At 40.6% G+C, this 16,930-nt stretch overlaps 1 protein-coding gene across 1 annotated transcript in view; it reads left to right on the top strand.

Annotated features, from left to right (window-relative positions):
* Nucleotides 1–16,930, top strand: part of megf6b (multiple EGF-like-domains 6b) — a 58,580-nt gene that overhangs the window by 21,318 nt on the left and 20,332 nt on the right. Inside the window, exons 5-11 of the mRNA XM_010786327.1 lie at nt 5,463–5,585; nt 11,377–11,499; nt 14,039–14,164; nt 15,096–15,218; nt 15,608–15,730; nt 15,843–15,980; nt 16,211–16,333. Of these exons, the coding sequence (XP_010784629.1) occupies nt 5,463–5,585; nt 11,377–11,499; nt 14,039–14,164; nt 15,096–15,218; nt 15,608–15,730; nt 15,843–15,980; nt 16,211–16,333 (879 nt within the window). The remainder of the gene's footprint in view (nt 1–5,462; nt 5,586–11,376; nt 11,500–14,038; nt 14,165–15,095; nt 15,219–15,607; nt 15,731–15,842; nt 15,981–16,210; nt 16,334–16,930) is intronic.

The raw sequence follows: 16,930 nt of genomic DNA, 5'->3' as shown, positions 1-16,930 counted from the left end.
CTATAAACTGTGTGTACTGTAATACCCCTTTTACCTAGTGGTGGTCTCCCTTTTCTCTCCAAAGTTAGAACAGATTGTTAATTACTTCATGGAAACATCAGAGGTTTGTGAAAGGAGGTACGAACGTCTTAAAGATCAGTGGATAAACATCACAGAGGTCCGTGTGTGGTTGGTGCTTTGTCATTAAGGGGACATATTTTAACTCTGTTTCGTGAAAGCCACACCACGTCCGAATGATAGTGCCACTTAAAAACAACTCAGCTGCCACACTGACCACAATTACAGGGCTTTAGGAAGGAGCTCGTACCCAACACCAGCACTGAGATGACATCACATTGGATTAAGGGCTGGAAATTATTGGATGCGTAATACAGCATACATAGTTTTCTGCTGTTAACTGTGCGGTGAACCGATATAAAAATGTTTAACCAGAGCAGGCACGTTTACAGCTAAAGTGTGGTCCTCTTTGATTTTGAATTATGATATTGTTATAGCTGTGTTTTAGTTAAATGATGAATGAGAACAGGGCTGAATCACATAGTGTCAATTTGATAAAAATCCAGCTGCACATCTGGGCTTTTGTTGACGTAGCAGGAGCTAACAGCAGGGGGCAATGTTGAACTTGAGCTGAGGCCGTAATGAGAAGGAAGGAAAGAAATGCATCCTCTTGTCAGTCAATTCTTCATAAAATGACAGCCTGTCAAATGATTGTCTCCTGTCGTTTGATATGTGTTTACTGTCTCGACCAACCAATGTTTTCAGTCATTTACAAGGATACCTAAACCTAGAGCTAAATTACTTACTATAGACAAATTGAACCAAACCGCAAAATATACCTTTTGGATTATTTGGATATCTACCTCTAGAAAGAATATCCATGAAGAAACCATAAGTTATAGGGTCCATAAAATAACATGTATAATATCGTTTGTGAGCACCAGTTCATCTGTTTTGTTTGAGCTTATGCCAGGCAGCTTTGTGTGTTGAATTAAAGAAACGTGTCCTCTTCAAAGGCATTTTATTTGTTTAGCAACTTTGAACAAAGAGGCAACCTATAGTGCTGTACATATGACATAAAGGCAGTAAGACAAGATATAAATGGCAAACAAGGCAATATAAAAATAATCACTTTAAGAGGATTTAAAAAAGAAATAGAATGTCAAAATTGTCCAAATACTAATAAAACATTGAACATTTTTATTTACTGCAAGAGATAAGTAAATGAGTCTTAACCAATGCAACTTTGACTTTTAAAGATCTGTAAACAACCATTTTATGGTCGGCAATGCTGGAGGTCAAAGGCGAGGATGAGTTTCCTGTGAAAGAGTAAATTGTCAGTTCCAGTTCATAGTTGGTTTGTTGGTCGGTGAGATGGACCGTCCCGCTTTCACATGTGCAGGTTAGTCGGCTGAATGAAACCTCCAGCCAATCCCCATCTCTTTAGAACCTGGTGAATGAAAGCAGCTGTGAGGCAGCAGGGAATGAACACTAGCAACGCAAACCAGCAGGCTTTTGGATCAGGGCGCAAAAAAGGAAACAGGTTGTGCTATCCTCGGCGCCCCCCTCCTCATCCCTCAATGCATACTGCAATTTTCCGGACCTTGACCCCCCCCCCCCGAAGATGATATCAGAGAGCTGGTGGTTTTTGTTGGCTCTCAGTGGTCTAGCGAGACGTTGGCGTCTGCCGTCCTAGGAGCAGCGGCTGTCACCCTTATCGCAGGAAGTCAGACAATCCAGCGGAGGAATGTAAACCCAGAGCATGGCTGCAGCTGAACTTGCAGAATTGAAGAGTTTTCTTTTTAATCCTCCACCCTATTGCTTTGGAACTGACTGTCCATTACAGGGGAATACATATTGTACGTGTGTGATTATTTTTCACAAACATGAAGACATAACAGCTCCGAGCAATTGGGTACTAGGTTTGTTATCCTTTCAGAAGAATATACAGAAACTCATGTTAGAATATCATATTAGAAACACTTCCAGGGTTTCTTTTATGAAATAGTTTTGGAAAGGTGGTAAGTCGATCACAACCTGATTTGTTATGATCAGTGTAGTGAGTAGAAGTGAAACCCAGTAAATATTTGGCATTTGCTGTGGGAAAGATTTGAGCAGTATTGATTTCATGCAAGGCCCCCCCACCACTGTTTTGGACCCCTTTTATGCACTGCAATGAAATACAAAACCACAAACTCAAGCTTCCAAATAAATATAAACTAGAATAAATACTTTCTATTTTTAACAAAGACTTTATATTGTAGGCTTTTAATACTGACAATATTATTTTTGCTGAGTTATAGAATAGAATAGAATGGGAGGGATGAAACCCCTCTTTAATGGTCACACATGCAGAGCACACAGTGCAATTTGGACTCTGCATTTAACCCATCCTAGTACCAGGAGTCTAGTACTAGGAGCAGTGGGCAGCTATTGCACAGCGCCCGGGGGGGGGGTTGTCCGGTGCCTTGCTCAAGGGCTCCACGGCAGGGCCCAGGAGGTGAACTGGGACCTCTCCAAGTAGCAGTCCACACTCCATATTTAGGTCTGTTCGGGGACTTGAACCGGAGACCCTACGGCTCACAGTCCAAGACCCAACTGACTCAGCCACTGCCGGAGGATGGAGTACGTTTCTTTTATACTACTTAATATTGTACATTAAACGGGTTATTGGACATTGTTCATATTCAAAGTTACCTTGTTTTTAGGAGATTTAGGATTTGTGTCATTATCCCTCTGCTGTAGCTTGAGCTCAACTTTAAAACTGCTGTGGATATTGCTTTCACCCACTTGAGTTTGGGACTGGTACAGACAGCAAGAACAATTATAGGAATCAATATTATTTCAACTTAAAATTTGAAAATGTTTCTCTCTATGTTCAAGGTATTATTAAATTAAGATTTTATAAAGGAATCCTCATGTTAGCCGTCCTTCAACACCTGGTGAAACAGTCCCGTGCGATTCTCTCTACATGGGTTTGACACTGACCTTTGAACTTTAAACCCTGACCTGGGGCATAGACTGGGCTGCATACACACTATTTAGGTTGAGGCATCTGATTTCTTTTTGGAAAAACGTGCGCAGCGACCCCCCAGAGGCTCAGGTCAGGCAGAAGAAACCTTGGTGATGTGATGTTCAGGGGAGGGGGTTGATCTGAAAACATCATTCTTCTTCTGTGAAGGAGGCTACAGCTCTTGTTTCGCTCTTTAGATGTGTCTGATCACTCTGCTGGAGGTTCAGCTTGGTGACGGATTGATGGATGAGGGAGGCAGACATAATGAAAAGCCCCCTGGAGTCAGGTGAAGGTGCAGCCTCGGCTCCAACCCCCAGACTCAGGTCACTGAGTTTAACATTGGGAGGAAATGCTTTTATGGTTCATAGTGTTAATGTTGTGTAGCAAAGACATAAAGCAGTCGCTTAGCTTTCCATGTTGCAACCACAAAATAAACTGGTGCATCTCTCTTTTTTTGGTTTTGGCAGAGTTTTAGAACTTTTTATGGTTTTTCCACACGAAAAGACAAAAGAAGAGAATAAACTAATACAGTTAAAACCTCCTAAAAGCACATAACAAAGCTTTGTTTTAATATTAAAAACATAAAGCCTGTGCATGGTTATCCTCTAATGAGTTTCTTCTGCCCTCTAAACACGACTTTGGCTGAACTCAATATCTGATTGGAGGAGAAGAAACACATCCTGTTCTTAATAAAAACATGGTACTTTATTGATCCGCTGTAGACGTTCAGTTTCCAGTGTTGCCTTTTTGTTTTCTGACCTGTGGCAGTTCAACATTCCTGACTGCTTATTGGGCAGAAAGTTTGGGAGAAGGATGAGCGTGACACTGACCCTGTGCAGACCCCTGCTCAAACTGCCACACAGGTGTCTGGCCTCGGGGGGGAAGAGGGGGGAAGGATGTCCTAACACACACTGAACACAACACAAACACACTCGTACTGCAGATATCACCCCCGGGGCTTTTATCCTGCCCTTGACCCAAGGTCACTTACCTTGTCTTCTTTAGTTTTGTTGTTTCTTTTCCCTCAAACTTGCTGCCATTACTATATATTTTTTAGCATGCTAATGATTTGTACTAAAAGGCAGGCACTCTCTCTCACCCTAATGATACAGACTGGTTAAATAAAGCTCTTGTGACATAGTCCCCAAATCAAAATCCGAATGGAGTTTCAGCTGTAGTTTATCTAGTCTGGTTAAAAAGGATCAGAGTATTACATCGGTTTGTGTTTCATAGTCAAATGAAATGTTTATCAAATGTCAACCTTTTGTTTTATATTGCGTATTGTATGCTGTTTACTTTTTAAATGTTTGGCAATTGAAAGAGATCAGTGTTGGTGTGAACATTTCCAGATGTTGTAAACTGAGAGGGAAATAGTTTAATTGGCTGGTAAACCCTGGCATTGCAATACACCAACATTTAATTGCGGGGGGAAAATGTTCTCTAAGCAATTTTCTCTGCGTTCGTTCTCTTCTTCCGTTCTGTTACTCTCGTCTTTTGTGGACATGGAGAAAGTTTGCATGCCAACTGAGTGTTCCCTCCTAATTTTCTCCATGGCTTTTGGTTTTCAGTCCATGATTCCTTCTGCTGGCATGAGAAGTTAAACCGCCAAGTTTCATCAATTTTAAAACTACACTGTGAGCATAATCTATGCTGACTAACCCCCATGTGGACAAAATGTAACATTAATGCAGTCAATGTAGAGCTGTGTCTCGAGACTCCTGTGTAGCAGTGAACTCATTACTCCTTTTCATTCTCAATTCCCATATCTCCTCATTATTCAGACGCTCTGCAGCTCAAATTATAGTATATGGTGAGCTGTCAGCACCTGTATCTGACCCAAGTCATTATGTGTAGTTTGGGACGTGGAAGGAAAGATGTTATCTTGCCTGGGTAATGACAGCCTCGGCAGGATAATTAGCTGATGGAAATGAGATAGAAAAGCTTTGACTCTCGGTGGAAGTGTTTTGGAGGTTCTGCATGATTGATAAAAGCCATTTCTGGTTTGTGCAAAAGTCAGCAAGTAAACGGACAATGCATAAATATTACATATTTCCTTTTATCTCAACTCAATGTATTACTTTCTATATGTTGGTACTTCTTTGGATACATTGTGCATTCTTTCAATATTTTTTTCTCTTTAATTTGATAATAAGGAGACAGGTTTAAAGTTGGAAACGGCGCACACAATTTACCACAGTCATTTTCGTGAATTTCCAGGCACTTTCCACATTTTCACAAACCAGATCCAGATTCAAATTTGGAAAACATTTCAAACTTAATCAGACTGACATTAAAAGGAAGACACATTTTGTTCCTTACCCTTACTGCTAGAATCTCCAGGCTGTTTTTACCAAAACATTAGTGGTTTTCCTGTTCTCTGTTCTTCCATTTCTGCTTTGGCTGTTGTTCAAATAAATGCAGATTTAACTTTTCCCTTGTTTCTTCCCATCAGATGTTAATGAATGCGAGGAGACCAATGGCGGCTGTGAGGCTCTCTGTTGTAACACCATCGGAAGTTTCTACTGCAGGTGTCCTCCAGGACAGAAACTGAATGAAGAGGGCAAAACATGTCAAGGTGAGTCCTCTATAAAATGATACCAATTTGTGTGGTTCAGGTTATCATATTTTACACCTATGATGTCTTCAGGCTTTCAGATCTAGCTTTTTTGAGCACATGAAACCTGAAATTCACATCACTACACTCAAAATATTCTGCAAGTACAAATCACCTCTAAAACAAGTCGTAGTATTGCTCAGCCTGAGATGACTGCATGTAATGTGAACCCCAGCGCTGAAAAAAATGGTGTTCATATACTCCACTTAACATCCATTATACTATTACATTAATAAGCCATGCTGGCGTTGTGGCTCCTAGTCCTACATATCATAACTGTGGGTGGTTGAAACCTACTCAGACATTCATGCTTCATAGAAGATTAATCTTCACCATTCTGAAGACACAATTGAATGTGATTTTGTGTGAAATATCGCAGCAACCATTGAATGGGTTGCTTGGTTGTCCTTCAACTTTCCATCAAAAATATCACAACATTGTGCACCTTCAAACTGTATGTTTTCGCCATCAGCTTCATCTGTACTTTTTGTGTAGTGCTTATCTAAGCCCTCTTCCTTTCTTTCTTTGTTTATCTACACTGTAGATGTTAAAACTATGTAGACTTCTGCTGTTTCACGACTGTCAGTGGATGAAAGCACAGCTACTATCAAGAGGCCCAGCATCCCCGAACCACTGCTCATCTTAACAGAGCATCTTCCCAAGCCTTTTCCCAAGACATTCCCGTTTTGATCCATCACGGTTTGACGTTTCTGATTAGGAAATATCTCCACAATAGTGTTTTAATCAGAATAATGATTCCTCTGTGCAGTAGCCAAGCCTAGAGGACAGAGTGCTCTGCAGTATGGCTGTCTGCTGGATGAACCAGAGGGATCCAGGTCACGGTTATTACGAGCGGTTGATAGGAACGTTGTCACAGCTGGCTTTCATAGCTCTCTGCCCTCCGCCACTGGTGTTTGTCGGAAGAACGCAGCTAACCGCAGAATTAATGTCCTAATTGTCTGTAATTGGTAGTAGTATTAACAGAAGTAAAAGAAGCAGGATGGATGTGGTGGATGTTTAAGTTAGCGCTGCATGTGTGGCGTGCTGAGTTTGCAGAAAGTGATCAGCTTTCCTTCGGTCTGACACACTGAAGCTGGGGGAGCTTCACGCACAAAGTCTTCCAAGTCTGGATGAGAGATCCATTCATTGAGCTGTTAGGAGTAAAAAGGTTCTCGGCAGTTGATTGCACACAACCACATTACTATTTTGGGGGAATACTGTCCTTGGCAACGTGCAATTTCTTTGATGAAAAACATCTGCTCTGGGATGTTAATATGCGACTGCTGGCACTGACAAGAAACAAACAAACGCATCTTTTGTTCAGTGCCGAGAAAAACGAAAGAAAATACTGAATTAACAATTGAATCCCATTTAGAGAGTTCCCTAGATTTTAGCTCCTCAAAATGTGTTTTATTTAGGCAATATTTTTGTCATATATACTGTTTTTTCCCGTTGAATAAGCATTGTTGATACAAATGGCAATGATCAAAGTGGAATGGGCCAACAGTGACTGTAGTCCAGCTCAGTACAGTGCAGCAGTGTCAACATTTTAGCCGTCATGCTTAATGAACTTTATGCTCAGACCAATACGAGCGTGAAGGTGGGAGTAATGGTGTGCCCATTCTTGGCACCTGTCCTGAGAGTGAGCTCTAGGGGTGTGTGGGTTACTGTAGGTCCAAAATCAGCAGCTATTGGACGCTCTTGTTACCTCTCAGAGCAGGACAGTTCCCGGAAAGACTTTCTTAAAAAGTAAAAAAAAACCTCAATGTTAGTACGTTCTGTTTTTTTATCACCCTGGCAAAGTATTTCAAAAAGTTATGGCTCCAGGCTTATCATCTGTCGTCCATGCCTGAGCGAGCTGCTTTCCTCCTCACCTGGCTGGCATCAGGGTCCACATGATTCTAAAGTGTGCATTAATATGCATTTTATGTGCAGACTTTTGAAGAAGTTGGCATGCACTGAGACAAAAACACAGTGTATCACTTTCTGCTGGTTGAGTACTTCTCAGATGCTTGTGTCCTGATGTAATGATATTACAGGTGTATGTTTCAGGAACTTTAAGTTTGCATTATTAAAAAGAGAGGTCATAAAAAGTGAAGCTTACAGTCATTGTATCCCGCAGAGGTCTCTTAAGGGCCATTTCTGTTCAAATCGGGGAAATGATGCTGACCGTGACCACACTTTGCTCTTCATAAGCTCTGTAACGTGCCGTCACAGTGCTGCTGCTGTGTTTGTGTGCATGTGTTGGCAGATCATGAGAGTGCACAGTATTTAGCTCCTGAATAGAGGATTTCACTGCAAGGCTCATTCCTTTCTCAGATGTTTAGATATTAAACACTGGATTGAATGTCTGGCACTTATTACATTTGGCTTTCCTTTAGTGGCATTTAAAAAATATATATATCAAAGGAAAAATATAGACGGCACATACTCTTCTGTTCACATTCTTTATGCTCCAACACCAGAGTGATGTGCACTCATAAATCTTGCCCCTTTATCGCGTACTAGTCTTTGAAAAAATGCAGTGGCCCTGTAAAGTTGTGTACATCTTTCAGGGACAGACATCAATCACTGTTGGCTGGGAAATATGCAGAGGTATTTATGTGTAATTCATAGACCACTGGATATACCTTTAGTGTGGGGAGAGGGGAGAGAGAGGAGGATCTTTATTGTGATGGAGATTTAGTTTGGTTAGATAGGAGGGGGAAAGGGAGAGGGAGAGGGGGATGGAGGAAGGCAGAGAAAAGTCAGGAGGCAGAGTCAATAAGAAGTATTACCCTACATCAGACCAGGATTCAGCACCTGCAGAGCGGGTCATTCATTTAATTTTTCATTGCAAATTTGCTTGAGAAAAAGTACGATTGAATTGCCTTGTATTTTTTCAGTAAATATTATAATATTTTGTAAAACCTTTCCGTGAGGCATTCAATTTGCAACCATGGCTTTGTCATCAGGACAGTGGATTTTCTTTTTGGTGTTAATTGAAGCGATGGCATACCTGGCATCTGCAGCAAACTATCCACAGAATTACTACAGGAGGATTTGCTATAGGCCACACTGTTACCATGGATACAATGGCTACAGACATTCCCCCCCGGCAGCAGGTAAGATGATCATTTCCCTGTCAAAATGCAGATAAAGCTGTCGCAGCAGTACTACAATGCTATAAATACATTTTTGGTCATAGAACAAGTTTATATACAGTAAGATTTAATGCAGGGAGTAACGCACAGTAGTCAGAGTTTGTCCGTGCCTCAGTCTGCTGTCTGGCACTTTGTCTCTGATCAGAGAAGGGGAGGACTGCTTTTACAAATATTAGAGCCCATGAAACATGAGCTATGAATCAGGAAAAGTGTGTAATATCGCAAACCCAACCAAGGCTAGATACCAGTTAGCTCTCACCAGATGATGTCAATGTTTGTATTACTCTTTTCATGTTTGGCAAGAGTGCTTGGGGATAAATGTACGAGATGAAGCATGTTTTAAATTAATTATAACCGTATTGCTCATAATCCTCCCTCGGATCTGCTGGTAGATGTCATTTTTGAAGATAAATCATGGCTATTTAAAATAATGTATTATGTGTACCAACAAATCACCTTTCGGAAATGGACCAGAATAGTTTTCCATGATGAATGCACTGTGCTGTAGGTGGTTGCGGGCAGTGAATTGATGTGTTTCTGAATAAGCCAACGTCTGCGGAGGCTTTGGCTCTGAGCTGTTTTGGGGGATCATGTTCTGGAAGTGGAAAGCAGCCTGGAGGGGCTTCGCTGTGCGCTGCAGTCTACAGAAGATCAGCAGCTCCACAGCGCTGCATCGCTTCATGAATAACCAAACCAGAGGACGGCATGCGGCAGGGATGGAAAAATGAAGGGAAGGTTTCTGCCAGCTTTCCTGGACAAAGTGGAGCCGGAGTTTGGCAGCTGAGAAACAAAGAGGAGGAAAGTTTAAAAGCTCATTTCTGCCACAACATTATATCTGAAAATGTTGTTGGATGTAATTGGAAGTAGATGGGCTGAGCCGTAGGATATTCTTGAATTAAGATGTCTGGAAAGGGTTTTACTGGAACCATTAGGCAAGTAAATGAAAGTCTCTTTATGTTCATTCACTGCAGTTTGGTTCTTATACTAATCCTAAGGTAGTTTAGCTAGGGTCTGTTGTGAAGCACATTAAGCACTACGTTTTTATAAGTACAGTTTGATTTATAATACAATTTTCGATGATGCTCACATGAGGTTTGTCCCATTGGTCGAGTAAAATTAAGGATGAACTTATCTTTGTTTTACCACTGACCACACACAAGTTTTATATTGACAATGGAGGAAATGAGTGTGTATAATGTGTGAAAGGGATCGCTTGTAGTGGTGAACCTATAACGAATCAGTGCAAAAGTTTTGCAAAGAGAGGCAGCATCGTTCAAATCTTGTCTATATTTAAAGTTGTTTGTAACTTTATTGTATTGGTTCAGTTTATTTCATCCACCTTGTCTTACAGCAGTGACAGTCAGTAGTTATCAGAGAAAGGTCTTTCAAAATCACTGCTCAGAACTAATCAGCAGACAGACACAGTTTAGCAGCCAATGAGAAAGATATTGCCTTCAGTTCAGTTGGTGGAGACCAAAATAGGAGCTAAAAGGAGAGTTGGGCATTCAGTAGACAGGTGTCCAGAAGCACAATGCCAAATGTGTGCTAATGTGGCTCCGTATCTGCTGCGTGTGTTTAGTATAAGTATGTTTTAATATGTTAAATTATTTTAATTTTAGATTAATTAGCACCAAAAGTGTTATCTATGCATTTTCTACACCCAGTTCTTCTTTGCACAGTTTCTGTCTCTCTAGCACATACACATATACACATGCAGCAATCACAGTCACAATGACATCTATAGGCAGTTTAACATGGCATGTCTTCTGACTGTCTGAGAATAACCTTTTTCTCATGTGCATATTATTTTTACCGACATCATGCAGCAGCCAAAAGACATTCACACTCACCTCTTTAATGTGTCACACCATTTATTTTCAGTCAGGGTTATTTTCAGCACCTCCACCAGGATCATTTGAGTAATGTTGAAGCAAACAGGTGACTGGAGGAGAGGCGGGTCAGACTTCATGTCCTAATGTTCCTAATGATGAAGGTAGCCTAGGTAGCAGAAGTCCAAACAGAGCAGAGCTTTATTTATCAGCTTTGATCTCACAGGGGGTCTGCTGGGTAACTCAGAAAACGAATTATCAGTCTCTGACCCCGAAAATAAGTTGTTTAGGAACACAGCTTCTTTCATTTGAAGTCGGGTCAAATGACAGTGGCTCACCACCACTTTCCCCGGCGAAGAAACTCATTTTTTTATAATCTCAACGATAGGCAAAGAGGAATGTGTATGTTTTGCATCCTCTGATTTGAGTTTCCATATGTTTGCAGCACCCAAGGGACTTTGAAAAGAAGCTAAGGAATTTAAATTTGGGTTTAAATGTTCAGTAGTTGTTACCACATGGGGGATTTGTTTGTTTGAGTTGCAATGCACTTATAGAATACTTTCCCTTCTCATCTATCATCTCCTTTCCACTTGGAGTGCATCTTTCTTCGAAGACCTGCGTTAAATTCCTGCCTCAGCTTGGCAGCTCATCTGGGCTTCATTCTTGTGACCAATTTTTTCTCATAATAAGACAGGATGTAGTCAAATTGCACTAATTTGTCCCTGGTCTCTCTCCTTCTGCCTGCTTCTGTCCACTTCTGCTCTCCCTCCCTCTCTACAGATATTGATGAGTGCCAGGTTCATAATGGAGGCTGCCAGCACAGATGTGTTAACACCAGGGGCTCGTACCATTGTAAATGCGACCCGGGCTCTCGCATGCATGTGGACGGCCGCACCTGCATCGGTAAGGAACATTAGCGCTAAGTGCTAACACTTTACAAGCTGGGAAAAAGGTCAGCAGTCTGAACAAGGGCATGCAACTCCTAACAGGACATTTGGCCCTGCTACGGCTTCGTTAGCATACTGTGACTAACATTACCATCGCAGCTTGATTTGAGGTTTCTTTGATTAAATTAGATACAGAGTATTGAGACGTGCAAAGTTTCCCCTTTGTGATTAGGCTCGTTGTTTAAAACTCACATAAACACTGGAACATTGTTTCGAACAAACTCCTCTGTAAGTATTTACCGCGTGTAATATTATTCCGTCATCATCTCATTAATGTTTAACCACATACGATTTGTTACATGGGCATTTTAATCATGTAAACCACATATTTAAGCGCTTTGAGCACCAGGAAAAGTGCTTTATAAATGTAATGTATTATTATTATTATTATTATTATTATTATTGTATTTGAGGTTGCAGTAGACCCCTTTGATTTCTGATACAAAGCCCCATTTTGAGATGATTAAAACAATATTTGCTGGTAATAATATCAAACTGAGATACAGTCTGTGGATTTTAAATTCCCTTTAGTGGATAACTTGTAAAAAGATACTTTTCTTGGGAGGGAGTTACTCCAACTGATATTTCCTCAAGCATCAATCTACTAAGGCTCAAACGTAATGGTAATGTCGTTATTGGTTAAACAGTGGATGACTTTTGATGTATTAATTGGCTCATAGAATGTGGGAAAATCGCTTAAAATGGTCTTCTTTTCCAAATCCAATGAGGTCTCAATAATTGATCCTAAAAAACGTTTTTCATCAGGTCGCCCCCCATCTCTCTGTCCTGGTTTCCTGGCATCTTATTTTCTCCCTAATCTTAAAACAAGGCACAAGGTGTTTCCATATTAATTGATGAACTGACCGATTGTTTTAGCTCTGAACAACATACTTACATACACTACATCATCTTTACTTACTTATTGACATGTCTTTATTGTTTCAATGTATTAACAGGTTTAGATTGCATTAAGTTATGGACTTTACTGTGGCCCCTGTTCTCTGGGTTTAGAAACTGACCCTTGTTTGAACTTGTTCCATGACTTAATCCCCTTCACTGCTTAATCTTTTATTTATTTTTAAATATACAATGGAAGATTCACCACATGATATACTTAGTTCAAATCAGACAAAGTATCACAAGTATTATGAGAGATTGTAAAAAAATAAGGATTGATTTACTTTCATTAAATGCTCCCTTTATTATAAACTCACACAAGATCTACACAGATCTGCGTGTTATCCTGTCACTCTTGACCTCCGCTGTAGCTGTATGTTGTTTCTGTCATGCCAGATACATTAGAATTTGGTTTTTCAGAAATAGCTGACCGGGAAAAGAGTATAAACATGGCATCAGTGTCTGCAGTCAGGAATGTATACAGAGTGTCCTGACATTTAGAGTCGAACTCATTATGTGTTTCTTGGCTTCATAAAGCAAAGTGGTTTCATTGTCTTATTAACAGACACTGTAGCTGGGACCCGACTGTCCCCGCGAGGCCCTCGTATGACAGCTGTTGCGTGAAGAAATGACTGATTACTTTAATAATCGCAGCCCACATCTGGATAGACTTCCAGGTGGAGCTTATCTGTGAGGCTGCAGTGTTCATATCGTGCAGAGGCAAGCTGCAAAATGTGTGCATGTTCACCAATAGATCAAGAACTAATTATTACTTTCTTCATGAGTGAATAACAGTATTTTTCACTATGTACAGTATGACCATAATGTTCACACCGGATAAATGTCAGCACAGGGTGTGAGGGAGAAAAAGAAGAGCAGATGTCCTCACATTTAATTCAAGCTCTGTTTGTCTTATCCAGCTCTTGATCTGCCAGCAGAGGTGAGATCCCACAAACTTAGTGTGAGGCTGAATAATATTTGAGCTGGAAAGCTCTCTGTGGTTTGACGTGTACTTGTGATGGATGGATCTTGACTCCTGCCTTGAAGCAAGAAAAACATCGTCTTTGATAGCACCCGGCTGTTCGGCATCTACCTTTTTTTTTTCCTTGAAGGCATTGAGTCTGGGTCTTTGACTGAGGTTAAGTCAATTCCCATGAAGAAGAGAAACCTGGATGGGGAAGATGATTGAGTTGGCTCTGCCCTCAATCTCATCAGGGGACGAGCTTTGTCCATCGCAGAGGTCCTGCCATTCAAATCTCTCTGTGATTTTTGGCCCTTTTGTGGTGATGGATTTCTTGTGGCTCAGAGCAAAGCAATTCTCAGAGGTATTCGCTGATTGTAGTAATGTCAGCACAGCGTTCATGACCTCTCTGAAAAACATTCCTGTGGATGTGACAGCAAATCAAAAGTCAAATCAATTCAATTGTAAGACTAACATAAAACTGCAGTTTGGCTTTTTGGGCATTGATGTTTTCCTGCGGAGACGGTGGATTTTTCTCATAAAGCTATAACTGCCTTTCTTTCTGTCTCTTAATTGAACTTTCTCTGGCCTTCATCCTGTCTCAAAATGTTTCCTTTATTTTTTATAACCTTTTCAGCCATTCATTCGTGTGCCATCAGCAACGGAGGATGTGAGCACTACTGTGTGCAGCAGTCTGTAGCTCATTTCCGCTGTCGCTGCAAGCCAAATTACGGGCTGGCCGAGGACGGCAAGCATTGTAAACGTGAGTGCCCGAACTCTGGTGTAAAGCAACACTAAACACACATCAACACATGACACAAGACAGAAAAGATGAATAATAAAAGGAGAAGCAAAGAGAGCCAAGGAAACTGAATATTTTTGGAAGATTATGAAGGTGTGATTCTCAAGATTTGATTAAAGCATTAAAAAGACATTTTCTGCATCTGCTGCCAGTTGTAATTATCTGACAGGATGTCTGTGCTGGAGCAGGATTCACTCACATGCGATGAGACATTTCATTGGAGTGAATCACAGCAGTCTACCTCATAGTTTTTTTCTGAAATGACTATTTAGATGTCCTTGCTAGATTTCCATGATCGTTGAACTGCACTGCCCTCAGGGTTTCAAGGTTTCAAGTTTTTTATTGTCATTCGTTCATAGCTACAGTAGTTATGTCGATGAAAATCTTAGGTCCCAGGCTCCACCAACACAATAAAACAGATAAAATAGTGCAAGTAAATACAATACAATAGAATATAAGTAGTGCCATAAGAGTCTACAGTATATACAAGTGATACATAATACGTAAGTTGCAAACAGGTGAATGTTATGGATGTTCGTAGTTCAGGTGTTTAAGGTGTATGACATTATATGTCTTTTAAATGATTTTCTCTCAGACGCTTTGATTTTGTAATTGTTGGCTGAGAGTGGATTCCTCTCATTTTTGCAGAGCTGAAGATTCTTCCAGATGCTTGACGGGCTTACACAAGTCAAACTCACACTAACTATGCAGAGAGAACAGTAAAGAGATGAGGTGGAGGTGCAGGATGGCAGTGTGAATTTAAATCTCTCCACCTGCTCCGCATTAAGATGTCAGTTTTTAGAGTTTTTTTATGACAATGCCCCAAAAGTGTTCCCCCCCCTGACTGACACCGGTGGATTTATGTTTTTGCTTTTTGCTTTTCATGTTGCAGTGCAGAATCCCTGTGCAGAACAGAACGGAGGCTGTCTGCACCAGTGTCAGGCTGATGGAGGGAAAGCTCACTGTGACTGTAAAGCTGGTTACATCCTGGCTGAGGACGGGAAAACATGTGAAGGTAAAATCACCTGTAACACGATAACAGTTACAGTATAAAGATGATTTATGGTGCAAAGTAGTGGCAACTTATACAAATATAGGGCGATTCATAAATGAAACGATCCATGTTGATTGGAAACACAAGAGAAATGGAAATAAAATCTACATTTCCATTGAATTTTAGAAAGCTATTCTCTGTTGACAAGTATTGTGTGATCAAATTGAAAGTTTCATAAATCTACTAAACGGGTTTGACATGTTGAGAAGTAATTTTAAGAAGTATTTGACAGATAATGTTTCGAACATCGGTTTCTATCAACACTCAGATTATTTTGAAGTGCAAACATAGAATTGAACATGCACAGATTAGATGTCAATTTTGTTTAATTTGACCTATTTTTGTCGCAGATATTGATGAGTGTGAGAAAGCAGAGGCCTACTGTGCTCACGGCTGCCACAACACACTGGGCTCTTACGCCTGTGTGTGTAACTCTGCCTACGAGCTGGGATCTGATGGAAAACAGTGTTACAGTCAGTTTTAACCCCTTCCTCCTTTTATCTCATGCATAAAAACTTTACATTTAGTTGCTACAAGATATTTTTTATAATTTAACGACAATATATCTCTTTTGTCACTGAAAAGAAATTGAGATGGAGATCGTAAACAGCTGCGAGCAAAATAACGGCGGCTGTTCGCACCACTGCCAGCATTCAACCAACGGGCCTGTTTGCTCCTGTAACCAAGGTTACAGACTAAATGACGACTTCAAAACCTGTCTCGGTAAGAAGCTGCAATTTAAACTAATTATGGGCATATTAAAAGATTAAATCAAATCACTACTCACAGTAACTGTATAGAAACTTTAGCTTCAATGCTTTACTTTGACCTTAATTGACTGTTAAACCTGAGCAGTTTACATTAACTCACAACAAGTGTCTCTCAGTGAGCAGAGAATCTCATCCCAACATTTGATCCATGATTTGATTCTCTGTGATTGTTGTGTTTGGCAGACGTGGACGAGTGTGGAGAGCAGAGCTCCTGCTGTGAGCAGGACTGCACCAACTACCCCGGGGGTTACGAGTGTTACTGCTCAGCGGGATACAGACTCAACTCAGACGGATGTAGCTGTGATGGTATGTTTAACTCCTAGTCAGAAAGTGTGGATGGCACTGACACTTAAAAGGTCACTTATTGTGCAAAATCCACTTTTTCACGTCTTTTATACATAAACATGTGTCCCCTCTGTGTAAAGAGGTTCTGAACGTTTCAGGAAAAAAGATTCACTCACCTTTTGTCCTGATCTATTCATATAATAACCTGTCTGAAAATAAACTGATCAGATTTTGGCCACTCTATGATGTCATAATGATGACATCATCGTTATCACCTGAATCTCCTCCTAGAGCACCATTGTGTTCTTCTTAACCAAATATCTCTCAGAGTGGCTCCTTATTTTCATCTAAAGCAGGGGTGGGGAACCTTTTTCCTCTCAAGGGCCATTTCAATTTTTTCAACATCCTCCGAGGGCCGTACAAATTATTGACCTCTGCTTAAAAGTACTACGATCACAGCCCATTCATTTCGCCTTTCTTTCCAGATATATTACCATGACTCACGCATGAATTCACGTGCACGGTTGTGGCATGACCACCAAAACAGAAAGATATTGGACACAAGATGTGTGCAAATGTATTTAGTTTCCTATCCATGTGGACATGATTTAAGTGGGG

This window comes from Notothenia coriiceps, unplaced genomic scaffold (assembly GCF_000735185.1).
Source record: "Notothenia coriiceps isolate Sejong01 unplaced genomic scaffold, NC01 NC01_scaffold00029134, whole genome shotgun sequence".
Taxonomy (NCBI): domain Eukaryota; kingdom Metazoa; phylum Chordata; class Actinopteri; order Perciformes; family Nototheniidae; genus Notothenia; species Notothenia coriiceps.
This window is presented reverse-complemented; position numbering and strand designations above follow the sequence as displayed.